Source organism: Nycticebus coucang, chromosome 4 (assembly GCF_027406575.1).
Source record: "Nycticebus coucang isolate mNycCou1 chromosome 4, mNycCou1.pri, whole genome shotgun sequence".
Taxonomy (NCBI): domain Eukaryota; kingdom Metazoa; phylum Chordata; class Mammalia; order Primates; family Lorisidae; genus Nycticebus; species Nycticebus coucang.
Genome location: NC_069783.1, coordinates 94,403,049 through 94,419,729, shown reverse-complemented (window position 1 = coordinate 94,419,729; position 16,681 = coordinate 94,403,049). Strand labels below are relative to the sequence as shown.

Below are 16,681 nucleotides of genomic sequence, written 5' to 3'. Positions count from 1 at the left end.
TCCCATTTCCACCAGTTAGCCCCATCTCCCTAGTGCTTCTGTAGAAAAGAAGTTGAGTTGGGTTCAGGAAGAGCATGAGCCGTTCTTTTAAAGGTTAACATCTGAGGTCTCTGGGTTTTCTGGGTCCAGGAGCTGGACCCACCTGAGCTGTCAGGAAGTTGGGGGAGAGGACCCAGCCCAGTCCATGACACGGAGTGGCCACAACAGGGATTGTATGGAAGGGCATCAAAGCTAGAACATAGGCATACTATAAAATATGACACAGCATGTATGGCTTTTAAAATTCCTAGGAGCTGAAGTTTAAAAACTGATGCTGTACAGCAAAAACAAAATTTAACTGAGCATTTGGTGGCAGAAACATAATTTATTGGCTCTACCGTGCAGAGCCCTGGGAGTAAGCATCCTTCTCATCACAGACACCTGTGATTGATGACAGCTCTGTGCTGCTGCCAGGAATTGAGCTCTTTGAAATAGCGTAGTAGGGACTTTACAAGTGGCTCTCATTTGGTTAAGTTACTGCCTTTGTGAGGCTCTGCTGTATCTTTATAGTCTACCAAGGAGAAGATGGTAAATCAGAGTAATTGTTTTATCCCAAGGCACTTTTATATTGTAAAGGAAAAAGGTCCTGTTAAGAAACTCAAATTAACTTCTGCTGTTTATACTATATGGAAAGACTCTGAAAGCTGCTTGTCATACCACCTGGCAGTTTATTTATCATAGAACAATTCCATTAGAGCCTGACACTTGTTCTCATGGCACCAAGACTTAGGATCCCTCAGGAAAAGCATTTAACCCTTGGAAAATGCAAAGCTGTCATTTATATGTCATCCCTCTAAAACCCACTGGAGTATATTTGCAGGAGAGATTTAAAACAGTCATCATTGCCACTGAGCTAGAAATGGAAGTTAGGACTCAGTAAATGATCAGTAAAAAACTGGTTAAGTGTTCATTGCTAGGTTGCAGCCACAGCTTGGCTACCTTAGTTCTATTATAAAATGCATTTGTTACGATGATATTTTTTAATTCTTAAGGAATTCCATACTGAAAAGCTGATGAAATTTACCTTACACCTCCTCAAATCTTCTGTTTGAAAAAATTCAGGGCCTGGGAGTATTGGTTAATTGCTAGTGCTGTCTCATTTGAATTGGATTTCTTAGTTATATTTTATAGGGTTTAGAAGAATTCTTAAAGTTAACCTATGTCAACCAAGGAAGCTTAGCAGATCTTGGAAAAATGAACTCACACAGTCATGGTCTAAAAACTAACACCCTTCTGCCTACCATTTACTAACAAAGGATGAGGTACCATTTGTCAAAGCCTGTCAGCGAGCAGTTCCCCAGGGAGCCAGTGGAGCAGCCTTGAAGAATTCAGTCTCTAGTGCCAGACTGCCTGGCTTCACATCTAAACAGTGTCACTTACTGGCCGTGGGACTTGGACAAGTTAGTTAACTTAGGCTTCTTGTTTCTTCACTGGCATATGAGGATAATGTCTCTTGGTGTTTTAAAGAATATTAAATGAAATAATGCATGTGAAGTCCTTGTAGAGTAGTAGTTATTAGCAAAATTGAACATGAGCAGGATGGATCTGAGAAGATAACACAGATTATCCAAAAATTATTTGGGGTATTTATAGGCTGAATTTGTCTATGGATATTTGTGACTCCCTTTTATGTCTTGGTTTCCCAAAAGCTGTGGTGCAGGAGAAGTGATTATGGCACATACTGCCCTCAAGCTCTTTCTGGGAGAGCAGCTTGGCGACCCAGAGGAGAGAGCTGCAGATGTTCCTGAAGATATTTTCAGGATTGAATTAAGATTGAGGTAACTTTTTGGGTCTGAGACAAACAAAAGGTTGGGCTGACCTTTTTGAGGAGTCTGTGGTAGAAATCATACTTGAGGGGATAGGGGAGTCATAACTACAAAGCTGATGGTGACACAGTGGTATAACATGGTTGGAAATAACAGGCACAGGAAGTGAAATACTTAAGAAAAAGGGGGTATAGTAATGTTCTTCAGAATTTAAGAGTTTGTTATATTCGCTATTGACCGGTGCTCATTCCTTAGCAAATCTTTGTGCACCACCACCCTTACCACCAACTTCACCATTTTCTCCACCACCAATATTACTACCCTCATCACCACCAGTTACCACCTTCTCTGCCTTCACTGTCACCACCACCCTCACCACTTTCACGACCACCGCCACCAGGATTACTGCCCTCACTACCATCACCACTGCCATTACTAGCATCATTGTTATCACCACCACCATCACCATAATTATTGCCATCACCACCTCCACCTCCACCACCACCATTATTATGACACCACCACCACCACATTGTTCCTGCAGCTCCACAGCCACAACTCAGGGCCTTGAAGGACTCCAGTGGGAAATTCTGGACTCTTTACCAAGCTCTGCCTCCATCTTCATCTTCTCTCTGAGTTGCTTCTGCCCCCTGCTCACTCCCTGGCTACCTTTCTGCTTTTCAGTACCAAGTTGGTTTATAGATGAAGGAGGGAGTTTGCAAGTAAACTTCCTTTAGTAGCTTTGCTTTTCTTTAGGAAGGAAATGCTGATATTTTACCATTTACTTTATAAATAACAAGAGATGTTAAATAGTTTGACTCATTAAGTTTAAAACAATCATTATAATTTTGGAGTGTTTGATTAATTTCTCTTTAATTATACACAGTGGCTTATGTTGCTGCTCTGAGGAGCAGGAGAGCTTCTCAGGAACATTATTCTCCTTTCTTCCTCCCGTGTACTCTCCTTCCTGCCTGCCCTGGTGGGACCAGTTCATAGCCAGGGGACATGTTAGCATGTTGTCCCAGGAGTTGAAGTGTCTGAAGCGATTGTCCTTTCCAGGGCCAGGCTTCTCAACTCTGATGCAAACTGTAAATAAGAGGAGAGTGTTTCTTTGTGTTCCCTCTGCATCCACCCTGCACTCTGTCACTCTAAAACAAACCTGCTTTCAGGGAGGGATCAGGAGCCTGGGTAAGGGGAGGTAGCCATGACAGGTTAGCAGTGGCACACCAAAAAATGAACTTTGAATGTGGAATTGCAGCTTGTCAGACAAGTAGAGTGGTGTAGGGAGGGTAAAGGTTCCCGCTCTGAATACTCTAAAAGTTACTTTATGACTCTAATAGCGATTCCTATCTCTTGTCCCTTCCCTCACCTTCTCCTGTTCTTTGTGCAAGATGCAGCTCACAGCTGGTCTCCCACTGGAGTGCTCCCTCTGCAGTGCCCTGACCATGTGCTGCCCACCTCATCTGCTTACAAATGGGTCCCTTCGTCCTCCTCCTCCTCCTGGAGACTGTTAGTCTCTTAGCAGCAGGGCAGCTCAGTCACAGCCCTGGCTGTCTAGCATCTAACACAGTGGCATTCAGGAAGTGCTTTTGGACTAAATCTAAATGTATTCCTGCTATTCGGAAAGGATAGTTTTTAAACATGGATAATATAACTTTCTCCAAAAGATAGGTAAGAGGTTATTTACTCCTTGAATTCACTTGTTTCTTAGACCCCCAACACCAGTTGGTTGGATAATTTTTTTTTATAACAATAAAACACTGATGGTTCTACTTGAGGGGTGCAATTGGCATCAGCAAGGGGCATGTCCTTGGCTGAAAATCCCCTCCATGGGAAATTCGATTTGTTTGGAATGAGCATTCAGATTTCAGCTGGCTGCAGGTGGTGAGTGCAGGAGGGAGGAGCAGTTCCTCCTGGCCAGCCAGGTCTGCTGGGTCAGCCTGGGCTCAGCTGGAGGGGCAGGCTGTCTTGGCCCTCACACCTTCCCCTCCAGTGGGGCATCCTGGGGAGTGACTGGAGCAGGCTGATGAATGGGTGCCATTTGATGGAAATGGTGCTGCCATCAGCTCTAGCTAGCTGACTTTAATCACTCATCTGTCCTGCATTCCACAATTTTAGGGTACGTGGATCTGCTTTGTGTGTGTGTGCGCGCTTTGGAAAGAAACTGAGTTTTGTCTTTGTTATTTGGGGGCTGGAAAGAATTATAATAGCTAGGACTTTATTCCAGAATTCTCCCTGTGGTTCTCTCTGAATGGGAAATAGCTTCTCTGTGTCTCGTTTGTTCCTGTGTTTCTGTGGAGCTCACGTTCACTATTAATTCTGGGCTCGTAGACATCAGGGTTTAGCAGGCGCGGCCACCTCATGGCTCTTGGGGAGCTCCTGCTCTCTAGGTGGAGCTGTGTAAAGTACTTTGGACGTTGTGGTTCCTCTTACATGATGTCTGTTTATGACATTGTTTGATGATCAAGCTTTTGTCCTTAAAAGAGTTAACCTAGTAATAATATTCACCATCACTGCTTTTCTCCAATGGGCATTATAAAAATAATAAAGGGACCTAATGGGTGAAATGCTCAGTGGAAGGGAGAAATGATAAGAATCACAGGTACTATCATACTATTTCCATATGATCAAGAATAGATAATTTTAGAAATTACGATAATTTCATGTTTAGACATCTATTCCTGTTTAACTACCATAATTGAGTTTGGCTTGAGCCCCACAAACAAATAAATGGGAAATGATCAAAAAGGTTTTTACTATGTTTTTCATTTGCTGTTTTTTTTAAATTCTAAAAATAAATCTTTTAAAATGAGTTGATTAAAAGGTTCATTTCCAGGGAATGTTAAGCATCTGTAATAAATAATAAATAATGTTGTAGCAGTTGGCTGCCTCCACGTTCATGAAAAATAAATAAATATGTTTGGTGACATACATTTGAGGAATGTGATTCTTGTAATTTTTATGGAAATGAGGAGCAACTTTACAGGTGATGAAGATCTTACATCTGCTAGTAACAAAGAAACGTAGCTCATAACACGTGGCACTTACTAAGTTTAATGTATATATTGGCATGCCAGGAATTGGAATTCTCTAAAACTTAATCTGGTCATCTGCAGGGAAGCTGACCTGACTTTCAGCATGTCAGGGAAAAGGTCTCTTTGCTTCTAAAGCAAACGGCATGGTCTTCACATTGCTCAGACGGCAGAGAAATGAAGAGAGCTGAGCTTCGTGGTGAGAGATGAAGAGAAAGGCACACTGTAGGCTTGTGAGCGTCTGTACAGTTTTCACTTGTAATTAGTGGAATGGTGGACTCAGTGCCCAGAAGCTACTGTCTTTATCAGTCAGAACATTTAGTGTTGGTGGAAAGGTGAAAGTTGGGATGCTTGGGAGAGGTACAGGGAGGTGGGAAGTCCAGCCTTTCTCTTAACAATGACATCTGTGTTAAGAAGGTGCCATTTTACTTCCCTAGATGTGAAATGTGATGGGATGGTGGTTGTGGTTCTAGTTCAGGGGAAAGAGTGGGTGGGTTGCTTCCAAGAATGGCTCAATCCTGAAGACGACAGAACTCCTCCTGAGGAAGGAGGAGAGGAGACCCATTGCCTCTCTCTGAGTTTCCTTTACTCTCCTTGTAGAAGTAGGATGGGTCATTTCAGGTCATTCTGGCTTTGCTTGATGGTGTGGACTCAGGGCACAAGCATTATGGTGGTCTCGTAAAAAGATGGCCATTGTGTTTCTATTGGCGGACAGGGTATAAGCAATCCTGTGGGTGTTTAATCCTTAGTATTAGAAGCCGTAGGCTGGGTATACAGGCACAGTGAGTTTTATCTAGTAGTGGTTTCCATCTTGGAATGCTTTAGGGCTGTGGTCCCCAGCCAGTACCAGTCTGTTAGGAGTTGGGCTGCACAGCAGGAGATGAGTGGTGGGGGCAGTCGAGTGAGTGAAGCTTCAGCTGTATTTACAGCCACTCCATCACCTGCATCCCACCTGAGCTCCACCTCCTGTCACATAGAGGGCAGTGTTAGATTCTCCTAGGAGCATGAACCCCGCTGCGAGGGAGTTCGGTTGAATGCTGCTTATGAGACTCTAATGCCTGATGATGTGAGATGGGGATGTAATGCACTGGAATCACCCCGAAACCACACCCCACCCCCAGCCACAGAAAAGTTGTCTTCTGTGAAACTGGTGCCTGGTGCCAAAAAGTTGGGGACTGCTGCTTTAGGGCATCTTCAGTCTTACATGGGTTGGGAATGAGGCAGGTTTAAAAAGGAGCAGCTTCCCTCTCACCTCCAGCTTCTCCAAATTTTGATGTAATCCTTAATCCTAGACCGTGGAAATGTGTCAGGCCTATCTGCTTAATGATTTTGGCTTCTGTCCTGTTGCCTTTGTCTTAAACGTCTAAGCCATGTTGCAAAATGAGTAGCATCTGCAAATTTGCTTTCGTGGTTGTGCTCTATTATTGACTTTCCCTTTTCCCATCCTCCTCCTGTTTTCACGTCTTTAGACCCTGGTGTTCTTGTACCCTTTCCTCTTGGCCGTGGGGAAAATGCTGATGAACTTGTGCACACTAAGATACTAAAGGAGATGAGGTTTAAGTGTTTGCCCTTCTTGTGGTGTTTATATTTCTTGCAGGGGTGAAGACATCTTAAACCAGAGGAATGACTCTCTAGTTGTGGAATTTCAATCATCAGCCAGCAGATGCAGGAGGTATTATGTTGGGTATGGGGGCCTTCTCAGAAGCCCAGACTTCATGCTAAATGATCACCTGCCTGCTCCATCCTACATATAGCCACTTTGTGTGTCACACCTGTCTCGTATATTTAGTTGGCTTCACCTGGCAGCACGCATGTCTGTGGCAGTCTCTGTATGAAGTTCAGTACCATCGGTGCTTCAGAGGAGGTTCTACCCACAGGAAAGGGGGAGAGCTCTCACGCATGCACGCAATGCAAGCTTATTTTCTTTTATTTTTACTGTAAATGTTGACATTGGTCTGAAATTAGAAGTTCATAGTAAAATTAGAATTCTCCTGTTGGTTAAAGCCCACTTTGTGCCCATCCATAGCATGAGTCATGAGTCCTCAGAGCAATCTCCATTTGAAATTCATGGAATGTTTGTGAAAGCTGCCGTTTCATATTACACATGTCCACGAGCAAGATGGGACTGTCATATCCCCTCCTTTGAACTTGCAACCTGTAAATAAGAATGTCATTCCCATCTCATGCTTCCCTTCTGCTGGTCACTGTCACCACAGTCAGCCCAGAGAGTTTAGTGATCGTGAGGTTAGAACTATGAGCTTCTCAGTTGGCAAATGATTCCAGAGGCTGCAGCCCAGCTTGATATGAAGGTCACATTGTTGGACTCCCAAATCTAATAACTTTGGGTAATGTACTAAGGATGAATTAAAATGCTAATAGGCTCCATGTTCTGGAGATTTTAACATTCCCGAATCTTAAATTTAAATTAAATGCCTTAGGTGCTGTAGCAGTCTTACCAGAAGCATGTTTAGCATCACCCCTTAGCGAATTTAAAGTGCATTCTGGCCACACCAGCAGAGCTAGGATAAGCAATATTTATTTTACAGTAATTGTTTTTGTGCCCCTTACAGCAACATGACACAAATGTTCTTCTTTTTTACTAAAGATAGCTATTTAGCTTAAAAAAAATCACTATTTTCATAAGTTGCTTTGAATGTACAGATATTTTATGATTAACAATATTTTAATAGCAACACATTAGATTTTGTGGTACCCAAAGCTATTCTAAAGCCCTTTTTATAGATTACCTTCACGTTTAAACCTTGTAACAACACTGTAAAACACTCCTGCTTTATAACAAAGACACGGGGGATAGAGACACGGGGCTTTTCTGACATCACTTGATGGGTTAGGGAAGAACCATGGTCAGTGTTTGGTGTCCTGGCTCCCAGCTCAGCATTTACCCCCCAGACCGAGAGGGAATCCGAAGCACAGTGACTGGAAGATCACGTAGGCTGTTAATGCGTGCTTCTGCTGGCAAGTGAGGACAGTGCTCCTTTTAAGGGTTGTGTGTGTTCTTTCTGATTGGTAGTATTTGTCTCTTGTTTACACACTGAGGCCAGATTTCTTTATACAGGCCCCCCACTGCACCCCCAAAATGTGTATTTCCTTCCCTCAATAAACAGGTCACTTGTCCGCACCATTAGTTGAATTAGCCCCTTTATTTTCTCCTTGTTAAGGGAAAGATATACTTTATTTCTTCCTTCGTTCTTCCAGTTATCTGGTGCCTTGGGACTTCATGATTGTATTTTGGGAGAATAGAAATTTATTTTCTTCAACAAAAGGCCACGTTCCTCCATGACACAACATAATTCAATTTCCATGCTCCCTCTTCGTCGCCTGCACCCCTTCCTCCTGGCACATTTTTCATAGTTAGGAGGAGTACTAGGGTCAGATACATCAGAAGGAAGAATTGATTCAGTCGTCGTTTGATGACTTGACTGATTAACAGAGATCAGAAGAAGGCTCATAACTGAGAAAACTACTGCAGCATGGAGTTTTAACAGCTCTTTAGGGAGCTAGTTAATGAAAGAATCACTACAGAAACACAGCCATGCAAGAAAAAAAGAAAGAAAGAAGGAAAAAGAATAGCAACATTCCCATATAACACTCAGAGGCTGTGTCACCAGAGGAAATATGCTCATAATTTCTGTTTACACATCACTGTAATTACCGTCTGCCTTAAGATTACTTCCAGTCTTCTGCTGTCATAGTTGCTTAGATAGTTCCTCTTTCACATGTCCGGAAGGGAAAGCTAGTTCCGGTTGGAACTCGTCCGAAGGATTCCCTCCCCCCAAGAATGTAATTTTCAGACACTGGAGTGCGTGGTGCCTGATTAGACAGGCTTTAATCTCCATGTTCTTGTTACCGTCGCTGCTTGTCCAGGGACCAGACTTCTGCGCTCAGAGGAACATCACATTGGGCTTTAGCCTTTAATTTGCGTGTGTGTGGTTATTCTCTTTTCTTTCTCCTGATGCAGTGTCTATGAACCAGATAGAAATGCGTTACGGAGGAAAGAACGGGAAAGAAGAAGTCAGGAAACTCAGCAGGATGACGGCACGTTTAATTCCAGCTACTCTCTCTTCAGTGAGCCTTACAAGGTAGATGGGTTTCACCTGTTCACCTCCAGCCCCCACTCGGACCCCCTGTGATGCGGTCAACTGCGGGAGTTGACCGACTGGACTCCAGTTCCTTTGCTGCCTGTTCAGTCCAGGGAAGACAGCTCAGCTGCTAAGTGTGGGGTCTTTCCCCACAAATCCTGGTGTCTAGTTCACATGCCTTCATTGGATGCTTCCTTAGTAAAATGTAACTTTTGTTTAATATTGAGATCTGATTGCTGTAATTTTTATCAATAATACAGACTTCATTTCTAGGTAGACTTTTTTTTTTTTTTTTGTGGAGACAGAGTCTCACTTTATCGCTCTCAGTAGAGTGCCATGGTGTCACACAGCTCACAGCAACCTCCAACTCCTGGGCTTAGTCAATTCCCTTGCCTCAGCCTCCCGAGTAACTGGAACTACAGGCGCCTGCCACAACGCCTGGCTATTTTTTTGTTCCAGTTTGGCCAGGGCCGGATTTGAACCCGCCACCCTGAGTACGTGGGGCTACGCCCTACCCACCGAGCCACAGGTACCGCCCTCTGCATAGACGTTTCAAAGTCAATGCCACATGTTTCCTAAGCTCTTAGGAAACAATTATGGATTATTTCAAGATCAGAGTTAAGGGCTAACGAGAAAGAAACTGTGAGATTATCTCTCATTTTACCAATGTTCAGAAATACAAACTGTCTTCCAAAATGAAATGTCTTTTCAGATTTTGCTGGTTCCAAAATGAAATGTCTTCTCAGATTTTGCTGGTATCTTAGGACTGCATGGAGCTATGGGCCATTCGGGCTGGTAGCTTCTTGCACATTGAGTGCCATGTTCCATTTAAACTTCGCTGGACTTCTCTTACCTGTCACTCTGGGTTTTTGACAGGAATATTTATCTGTTTCAAAACTGGAAGCAGACCAGTCCTGACCTAAATCTAAATTTTTAAGAAAAGCTACCAACAGGACTACAACTAAAAAGAAAAACAATCCTGGAAAAACTTAATCTGGACTATTTTGTGAAGTTGCGGTAGTAAATTTTCTGATTTCTAGGTAATATATATTTTAGGTGCAGCACAATACCAAGGACAGATTCCTTTTTAATGTTCCCTCAGGCCACGGCAGGTTTCCAGTTCTGGTGTGATGACCAGTGCTGACAGACATCTTCAGAGACGATAAGGATTTTGATTTCATCTCTCAGCTCTCATTCTAAACGTGGCACCCTGGCTCCGTGATTGCCAAGGGCACCTGTCCATTATTTCCCATGTTTCTCTTGTCTCTAACAATAGTGTGGATGTGTTTTTCTTTCTCCAGACTAACAAGGGGGATGAGCTCTCCAATCGGATCCAGAATACTTTAGGCAATTACGATGAAATGAAAGACTTTTTAACTGACAGATCCAACCAGAGTCACCTCGTTGGTGTTCCCAAACCTGGGGTTCCTCAGACACCTGTGAACAAGATTGATGAACATTTTGTTGCAGATTCAAGAGCCCAGCCCCAGCCCTCATCTATTTGCAGTACTGCGTCTTCTGCACCAGCAGCTGTCCCTGTGCAGCAGACTAAGAGAGGCACCATGGGCTGGCAGAAGGCTGGGCATCCTCCCTCCGATGGTCAACCGCGAGCAAGTAAGCATGGGTTGCTGGGCTTGCAGAACTCTGCTAACCCAAAGAACCATGATAAAAAACCTAATCACTATATATCGAGCCCCTCATCCTCATCTTCCTCCTCTTCTTCCAACTCAGCACAACAGGGCTCTCTCAGGACCTTGCTTGGAGATGGTGTTGGCAGACAGCAGCCGCGGGCCAAACAAGTGTGCAATGTGGAGGTGGGTCTTCAGACCCAGGAGAGGCCACCAGCCATGGCAGCCAAGCACAGCAGCGGTGGACACTGTGTTCAGAACTTTCCTCCATCCCTGGCTTCGAAACCCAGCCTGGTCCAGCAGAAACCGACTGCGTATGTGCGGCCGATGGATGGCCAAGACCAGGCTCCTGATGAATCTCCTAAGCTTAAGTCATCTACAGAAACCAGTGTGCACTGTGCTTCATACAGAGGTGTCCCAGCCAGCAAGCCGGAATCAGCCAGAACCAAGGCCAAGCTTTCCAAGTTCAGCATCCCCAAGCAGGGAGAGGTGAGTCTTTTCTCAATACCATTTATATGCAACTAAGTAGTTATGAGTGACTGTTGTAAATTCAGTTTCCATGTTTCTTTTTTTCCAGTGATATAGTAGAGTCTACGTGGTAGTATTGGTAGCAGTCATTAAAGGGGGAGGTAGACATATATAATGATTTCTTAAAATCTCAAACTTATTATACTGGACTTTTTAAAGGACCAATAAATGAAGTTCTGAGTGTGTCTGTGTGTACGTAGTTAGGGAAAGAACGCCTCCTTCAGTATAATTCAGGGGATTTTCTTATGAACAATTAGTGTTGACTGAGATATTATATATTAGAAGTAAAAGCCCTCCAAAGGCTATAATTTTTAATACCTAAAGGGGTAAAACTTTTACATAAAAGAGTTCAGAAACTTTTAATATTTTTACGTTTTGAAATATTCCGGGACAAACTTTACAAAGTAAACCTCTTAATAATGTTCAAAGTAATTGTTTAAATGATTTAATATTGAATATGGTGAATATTCAAATGTATCAGATACCGCATCCCATCTCATACTATATCCCAAATTGATGACGGTCGTAAAGAGAGTGTGAAGAAGAAATAAGACCATGCACATTATTTTTTATTCTGCTGTGATACGCTGTGTTAACTAAAGTACAGTGTGAATTCTAGAACATTGTGCTTAGGAGCTTTTTTTTTCTTTTTGACATATTCTTTAAGAGAGAGTCATAGTGTGGTCAGAATTTTCTTTGTATCTTAAGTTGATTTAATAACCAAATAAAGGATTTGACATGATTTCTTACAACATTGAGCTTAATCTTTTTGGAACAGTCATCTTAGGAATCACCTTAGACCAATTTGGGAGCTCAGTATAACACCCATAGAGAAGATACCTTCTTTAAGCTATCAGTTGTTTTACTAGTTTTGTTGAGGAAATTAAATGACATCAATACAGTAACTTTTTTTGATTGCACATTTATGATGGAGTCTAGAAAATGTTCATTAGGAATTAATGGAAACGAAATGTAATTTCTATAAGCATTATTTTAAAAATTTATAGAAAACCCACAAATACCATCTTGCAAAACTTAATTCATCAAGCTCTTTGATTTTTATTATCATCAAATAACCAGTACTGGCAAGTAAAAGCATAGTTTATCATTGAACAATGTTGACTGACTGACAACTGCCAGGAATTCCTTTATAATCTTAAACAATATTTATTTTTATTTATTTATGTCTCAATTTTTTAAAATTAATCATAGCTGTTTACATTAATGCAGTCATGGGGTACAATGTGCTGGTTTTATATACAATTTGAAATATTTTTATCAAACTGGTTAACATAGTCTTCCTGGTGTTTTCTTAGTTATTGTGTTAAGACATTTATATTCTACATTTTGTAAGTTTCACATGTACCCTTGTAAGATGTACCGTAGGTGTGGTCCCACCAATTACCCTCCATCCGCCCATCCTCCCCCCTAATTTTTTTATAGATTTAGGGAGTGTAAATGTGGTTCTTTACACATTGCATAGTGGTGAAGTCTGGGCTTTTAGTGTGCCCATCATATGAAGAGTACCTGTTAGGTAATATTTCATCCCTTGCCCCCCTGGTACTCTCCCACTTTTTGGAGTCTTCATTTTCTATTATTTCACTATGTATATCCCTGCATACCCATTGTGTAGCTCTCACCTAAGATGTAACACATAAATATGAACGTGATATTTGATTTTCCATGAGTTATTTCACTTAGGATGATGGCCTCCATTGCCATCCAAGTTCATGCAAAAGACATGATTTTGTTCTTTTTTATGGCTGAGTAGAATTCCATGGTGTATATGTAATCCCACATTTTATTTATCAGATTATTGGTTGGTGGACATTCAGGTTGATGCTTTATCTTTGCTATTGTAAATAGTGCTGCAATGAATGTGTGAGTGCAGGTGTCTTTTTGATATGATTTCTTTTCCACTGGGTAGATACCCAATAGTGGGATTGCTTGATGAAATGGTAGATCTGTTTTTACTTCTTTGAGAAGTCTCTATACTGTTTTCCATAGAGGTCGTCCATGTACTAATTTCCATTCCCACCAACAGTGTATATGTGTTCCTGTTTCTCTGTATTCTCACCAACGTCTATTGTTTATGAACTTTTTAATGATAGCCAGTCTGACTAGAGTAAGATGGTCTCTGCACAGCAAAAGAAATAATCAACAGAGCAAGTAGAAAGGTATGGAATAGGAGAAAATATTCACAAATTCTGCATCCAACAGAGGGCTGATATCCAGAATCTACAAGGAACTCTAACAACTCAACAAGAAAAAAAAAAAAAAACCTTTAAAAAGTGGGCAAAGGACATGAACAGACATTTTTCAAAAGACATGCAAGTGACCAAAAATATGAAAAAATGCTTAACATTATAACTATCAGAGAAAAGCAAATTAAAACCACAATGAGATAACCAGTTGATGTCTTGTTAAAATGATTTTCATCTACCAAAGAAAATTCACATTTTTTAGGTAGTAATTTACTTGTTTATTTCTTTTGCAATTCAGTGAGTTGGTAAAACTCTGGTTAGAAGGAAAAATATTTTTTTTTTTTTTGAATGCCGGTACAGCCTTAGGCAGATAACAGTGCAATGTTTATGAGATTTTGGGTATGTCATTCATAACTTGGACACTTCCAGAATGCCCTTTGAGTGCCCCACATTGGGAATGACATACTATGTGCTAGTGTTTGGTCATCCTCAAAAGAGAGACATGCCTGAGACTAAGAGTCATACTGAGAGAAATTGGAACTTTTATAGTGTTCTATTTCCCCTACAGGTAATGACATTGAACTTGTGAGCCTGCTCTCTTTAGGAGGCGGAGCATAAGAAGAGATAAGAAGGGGATGTTGTTTGTAGAACAAGGTTATAATTTTGGGGCTGCTTTTGTGGCAGGTGGGGATAACTAAAAAGCATTAGATGTTAGCAAAAATATCATAATTTGAATCCATAACACTTACCTAATTAGCCCACTACCACAAGAAGAAAATGACTCTTTAACAGCCGCAGAGTAGTATCTGCAAGTTACTTTTTCTACCCTTCAAATTCAAAGGGTTTTGAGGGGAAGTTCTTGACAGATTCCAAGAGGAGATTTAAGAAATACCCTTTTGCAAGTATAGTGTTCAACATTTATAGGCTATTTTTATAAAATCCACAATCATAAGAGATGTATCAACTAGATTATACTTTTGAGGGGATATATGTTTTTATTTTTTGAAAGAAGTAAAATAGTTTAAACAACTTCAAAAAATTCATGTTTCATTCATATATTTTTAATACAGATACTGTCAGTGTGAAAATGTTTTCTTGGAAGTATAGACATTGATTTCCAGTGAGGTAGAGAATATGTTTCTTAGGGAAGTTTCCAGAGAAATGACCCTAATGCCTTATTTGACTACACTTTTTCAGGATGTTAGCAATAGAGCAAAGCTTAACCACAGCATGATGAATTTGGGGGCTAAAAGGAAGCATTAGGTAAAAATGATGTAAAAATGGAAGGTGGTGTGCATGCAAAAATAGCTCTTTGGCATTGTATAAGGGACATTCCTCATAAAGAAAATCAAATCAATGACTAGGTGCATTGTGACGTAAGAAACGAAAATGAAATTTAAGATATAATCTCTATCTCCAAGACATTTACATGAATTAAATAAATTAGACTTTAGCATATAGTGTTTAACTTGCAATTTCTCTCATAGTCCAAACTAAATTTATAATTGGCCTTCTAGCCCTAAGAAAATTTCCTCGCCTTCATCCTCTGTAGTAAAAAAATAATTCTGTGTTATTTAAAGAAAAAATAGGGAAATTGTGGATCTCTTTTGCTTAACTTTATACTTTGTAAACTCGTCATTCTCTTCCTTATGACATCTGCAGTCTATCTGCTGGCGTGGCAAATTATTCGTTGTAATTCTTTAGCCTTCCATAATAGGTAATTAGTGTAGAAAAATCCAGTGGAAGTCTAAGACCTCAAGAGAATTCCTTAACTGATACACCTGCCTTTTGGTTGGTTTTTCCTGGCTCCGTTTGTGTTTAATGAAAAACATATTTTTGTTGTTATAGCTGAGTCTTTTATTCTCGATACTGCCCCTCGTTAAGTGAGCCTCCCCGGGAGTGCCACTTGGAAAGGTATCTACTGTTAGGTGAGAAACGGGGGAATTAATGAATGGCCGAAGCATGCCTTATAGAATCTTCTAAGGCAGAGGATACTAAATTTTATTTCCAATTTAAGTGAATTATTTTTCGTTTCTCTCTCACACACAATATTTTATACTCAGCTTGTCATTGCAGATGCAGACATTGGAGATGGTTAACTAGAGGGTCAGATGCAGGTTTTGTGGGACCTAAACTTTGTATAGTCTTGGGGATCTTATTTAGGAATAAAAGCATAGAGAAGTATTTTATACCGGCCGTTTTTTTCAAACATACTGTTTGAAGGGAGTGCATTAACACACTTACTAGGGGCCCTGAAGCGTAGGCATCATTACCTTCACAGTGTATCTGTCTTTGGCTCATGGAATAATAAGAAAATTGTTATTAAAACGATCATTTTAGATTTTAAAATTCTTTGTATTAGCCTTAAACTTTGTAGAACTTAGAAGACATAGCATATGTGTAGGTGATAAGGAAAAGGCAAAAAATAGGACAGTACCAAGAAATATCTAATACGCAGAGCTATTGAAATAAAATATGGGTCTCAGGTGACTTTGCAGTTTGTTTGCTTGACAAGTTACAGCTTCAGTAGTGGTAGTCCAAAGCCTTGCGTTTTAGTTTTCTGTTTGCTATTAATTTAATACATAGTGATGATTTGAAACTGCTGTTGCAAAGGGCTCTGGTGGCTGGGAAGAGAACTCATTTGACAAGCCACAGAAGCAAAGGAAACCGTGGCTGCTGCCATAGCTTAGTGATAAGGAAAGACACTTGAAATTGAGTATCAATCAACAGAATGTATGTTAAGAGTTTTAGTAGTGGTTGATAATTCATCTACAAGAAAGGAGTAACCAGTTGTGATTGATCAGAATTGTATTTGTTAAAATAAGTAATTAAATACTTTAAGATGTATTGATTAATCATAGCATTTTCACGACAGGCATTTTAAAGTCACCGTTTATGCCCTGAATAAGAGCAGAAAGATGAAGCACCACAAAATAGCTTCCTAGAAAAGCAATTAACGGATTTTTTTTAAAGTTCACAGAAGATAAATGATGTAGGCTTTCTATTTCCTGTCACTCTTCGTTACCTTTGTATGAAAATGGATTTCTTCCAAATTAAAGTCAGCACCAGCCTGTTGGGCAAAAAGGCATCTGTAAAGCAATGTGTACATTTCATATTCATGCCAGTTGGAATTTTGTAATTACATTTAAGATGTGTGTTTTCAAATCAGAGTATGCTATCTGATTGCTCCTCGAAGATAAGAAAGTATGTGGTAGCCCAGGAATGTGGTTTCCCTTTCTATTGTGGTCCCGTTTTCCCTGTCACCTACACCCCTGCTGTCCCTTTGCTGTTGGAAGCCACATCCCATGGGACAGTGTGGCTTAGCCACCGGCATAGGCCATCATGCCCTGCACTTCCCCCTGTCCACCCAATGGGCAGCTTCAT

At 40.8% G+C, this 16,681-nt stretch overlaps 1 protein-coding gene across 3 annotated transcripts in view; it reads left to right on the top strand.

The window, feature by feature from the left end:
* AFF3 (ALF transcription elongation factor 3) overlaps positions 1-16,681 on the top strand; it is a 565,722-nt gene that overhangs the window by 90,214 nt on the left and 458,827 nt on the right. For all 3 annotated transcript variants that reach the window (XM_053588375.1, XM_053588376.1, XM_053588374.1), the window contains exons 3-6: positions 6,435-6,509; positions 8,817-8,937; positions 10,239-10,551; positions 10,669-11,054. In XM_053588375.1, coding sequence (XP_053444350.1) covers positions 6,435-6,509; positions 8,817-8,937; positions 10,239-10,551; positions 10,669-11,054 — 895 coding nt within the window. The remainder of the gene's footprint in view (positions 1-6,434; positions 6,510-8,816; positions 8,938-10,238; positions 10,552-10,668; positions 11,055-16,681) is intronic.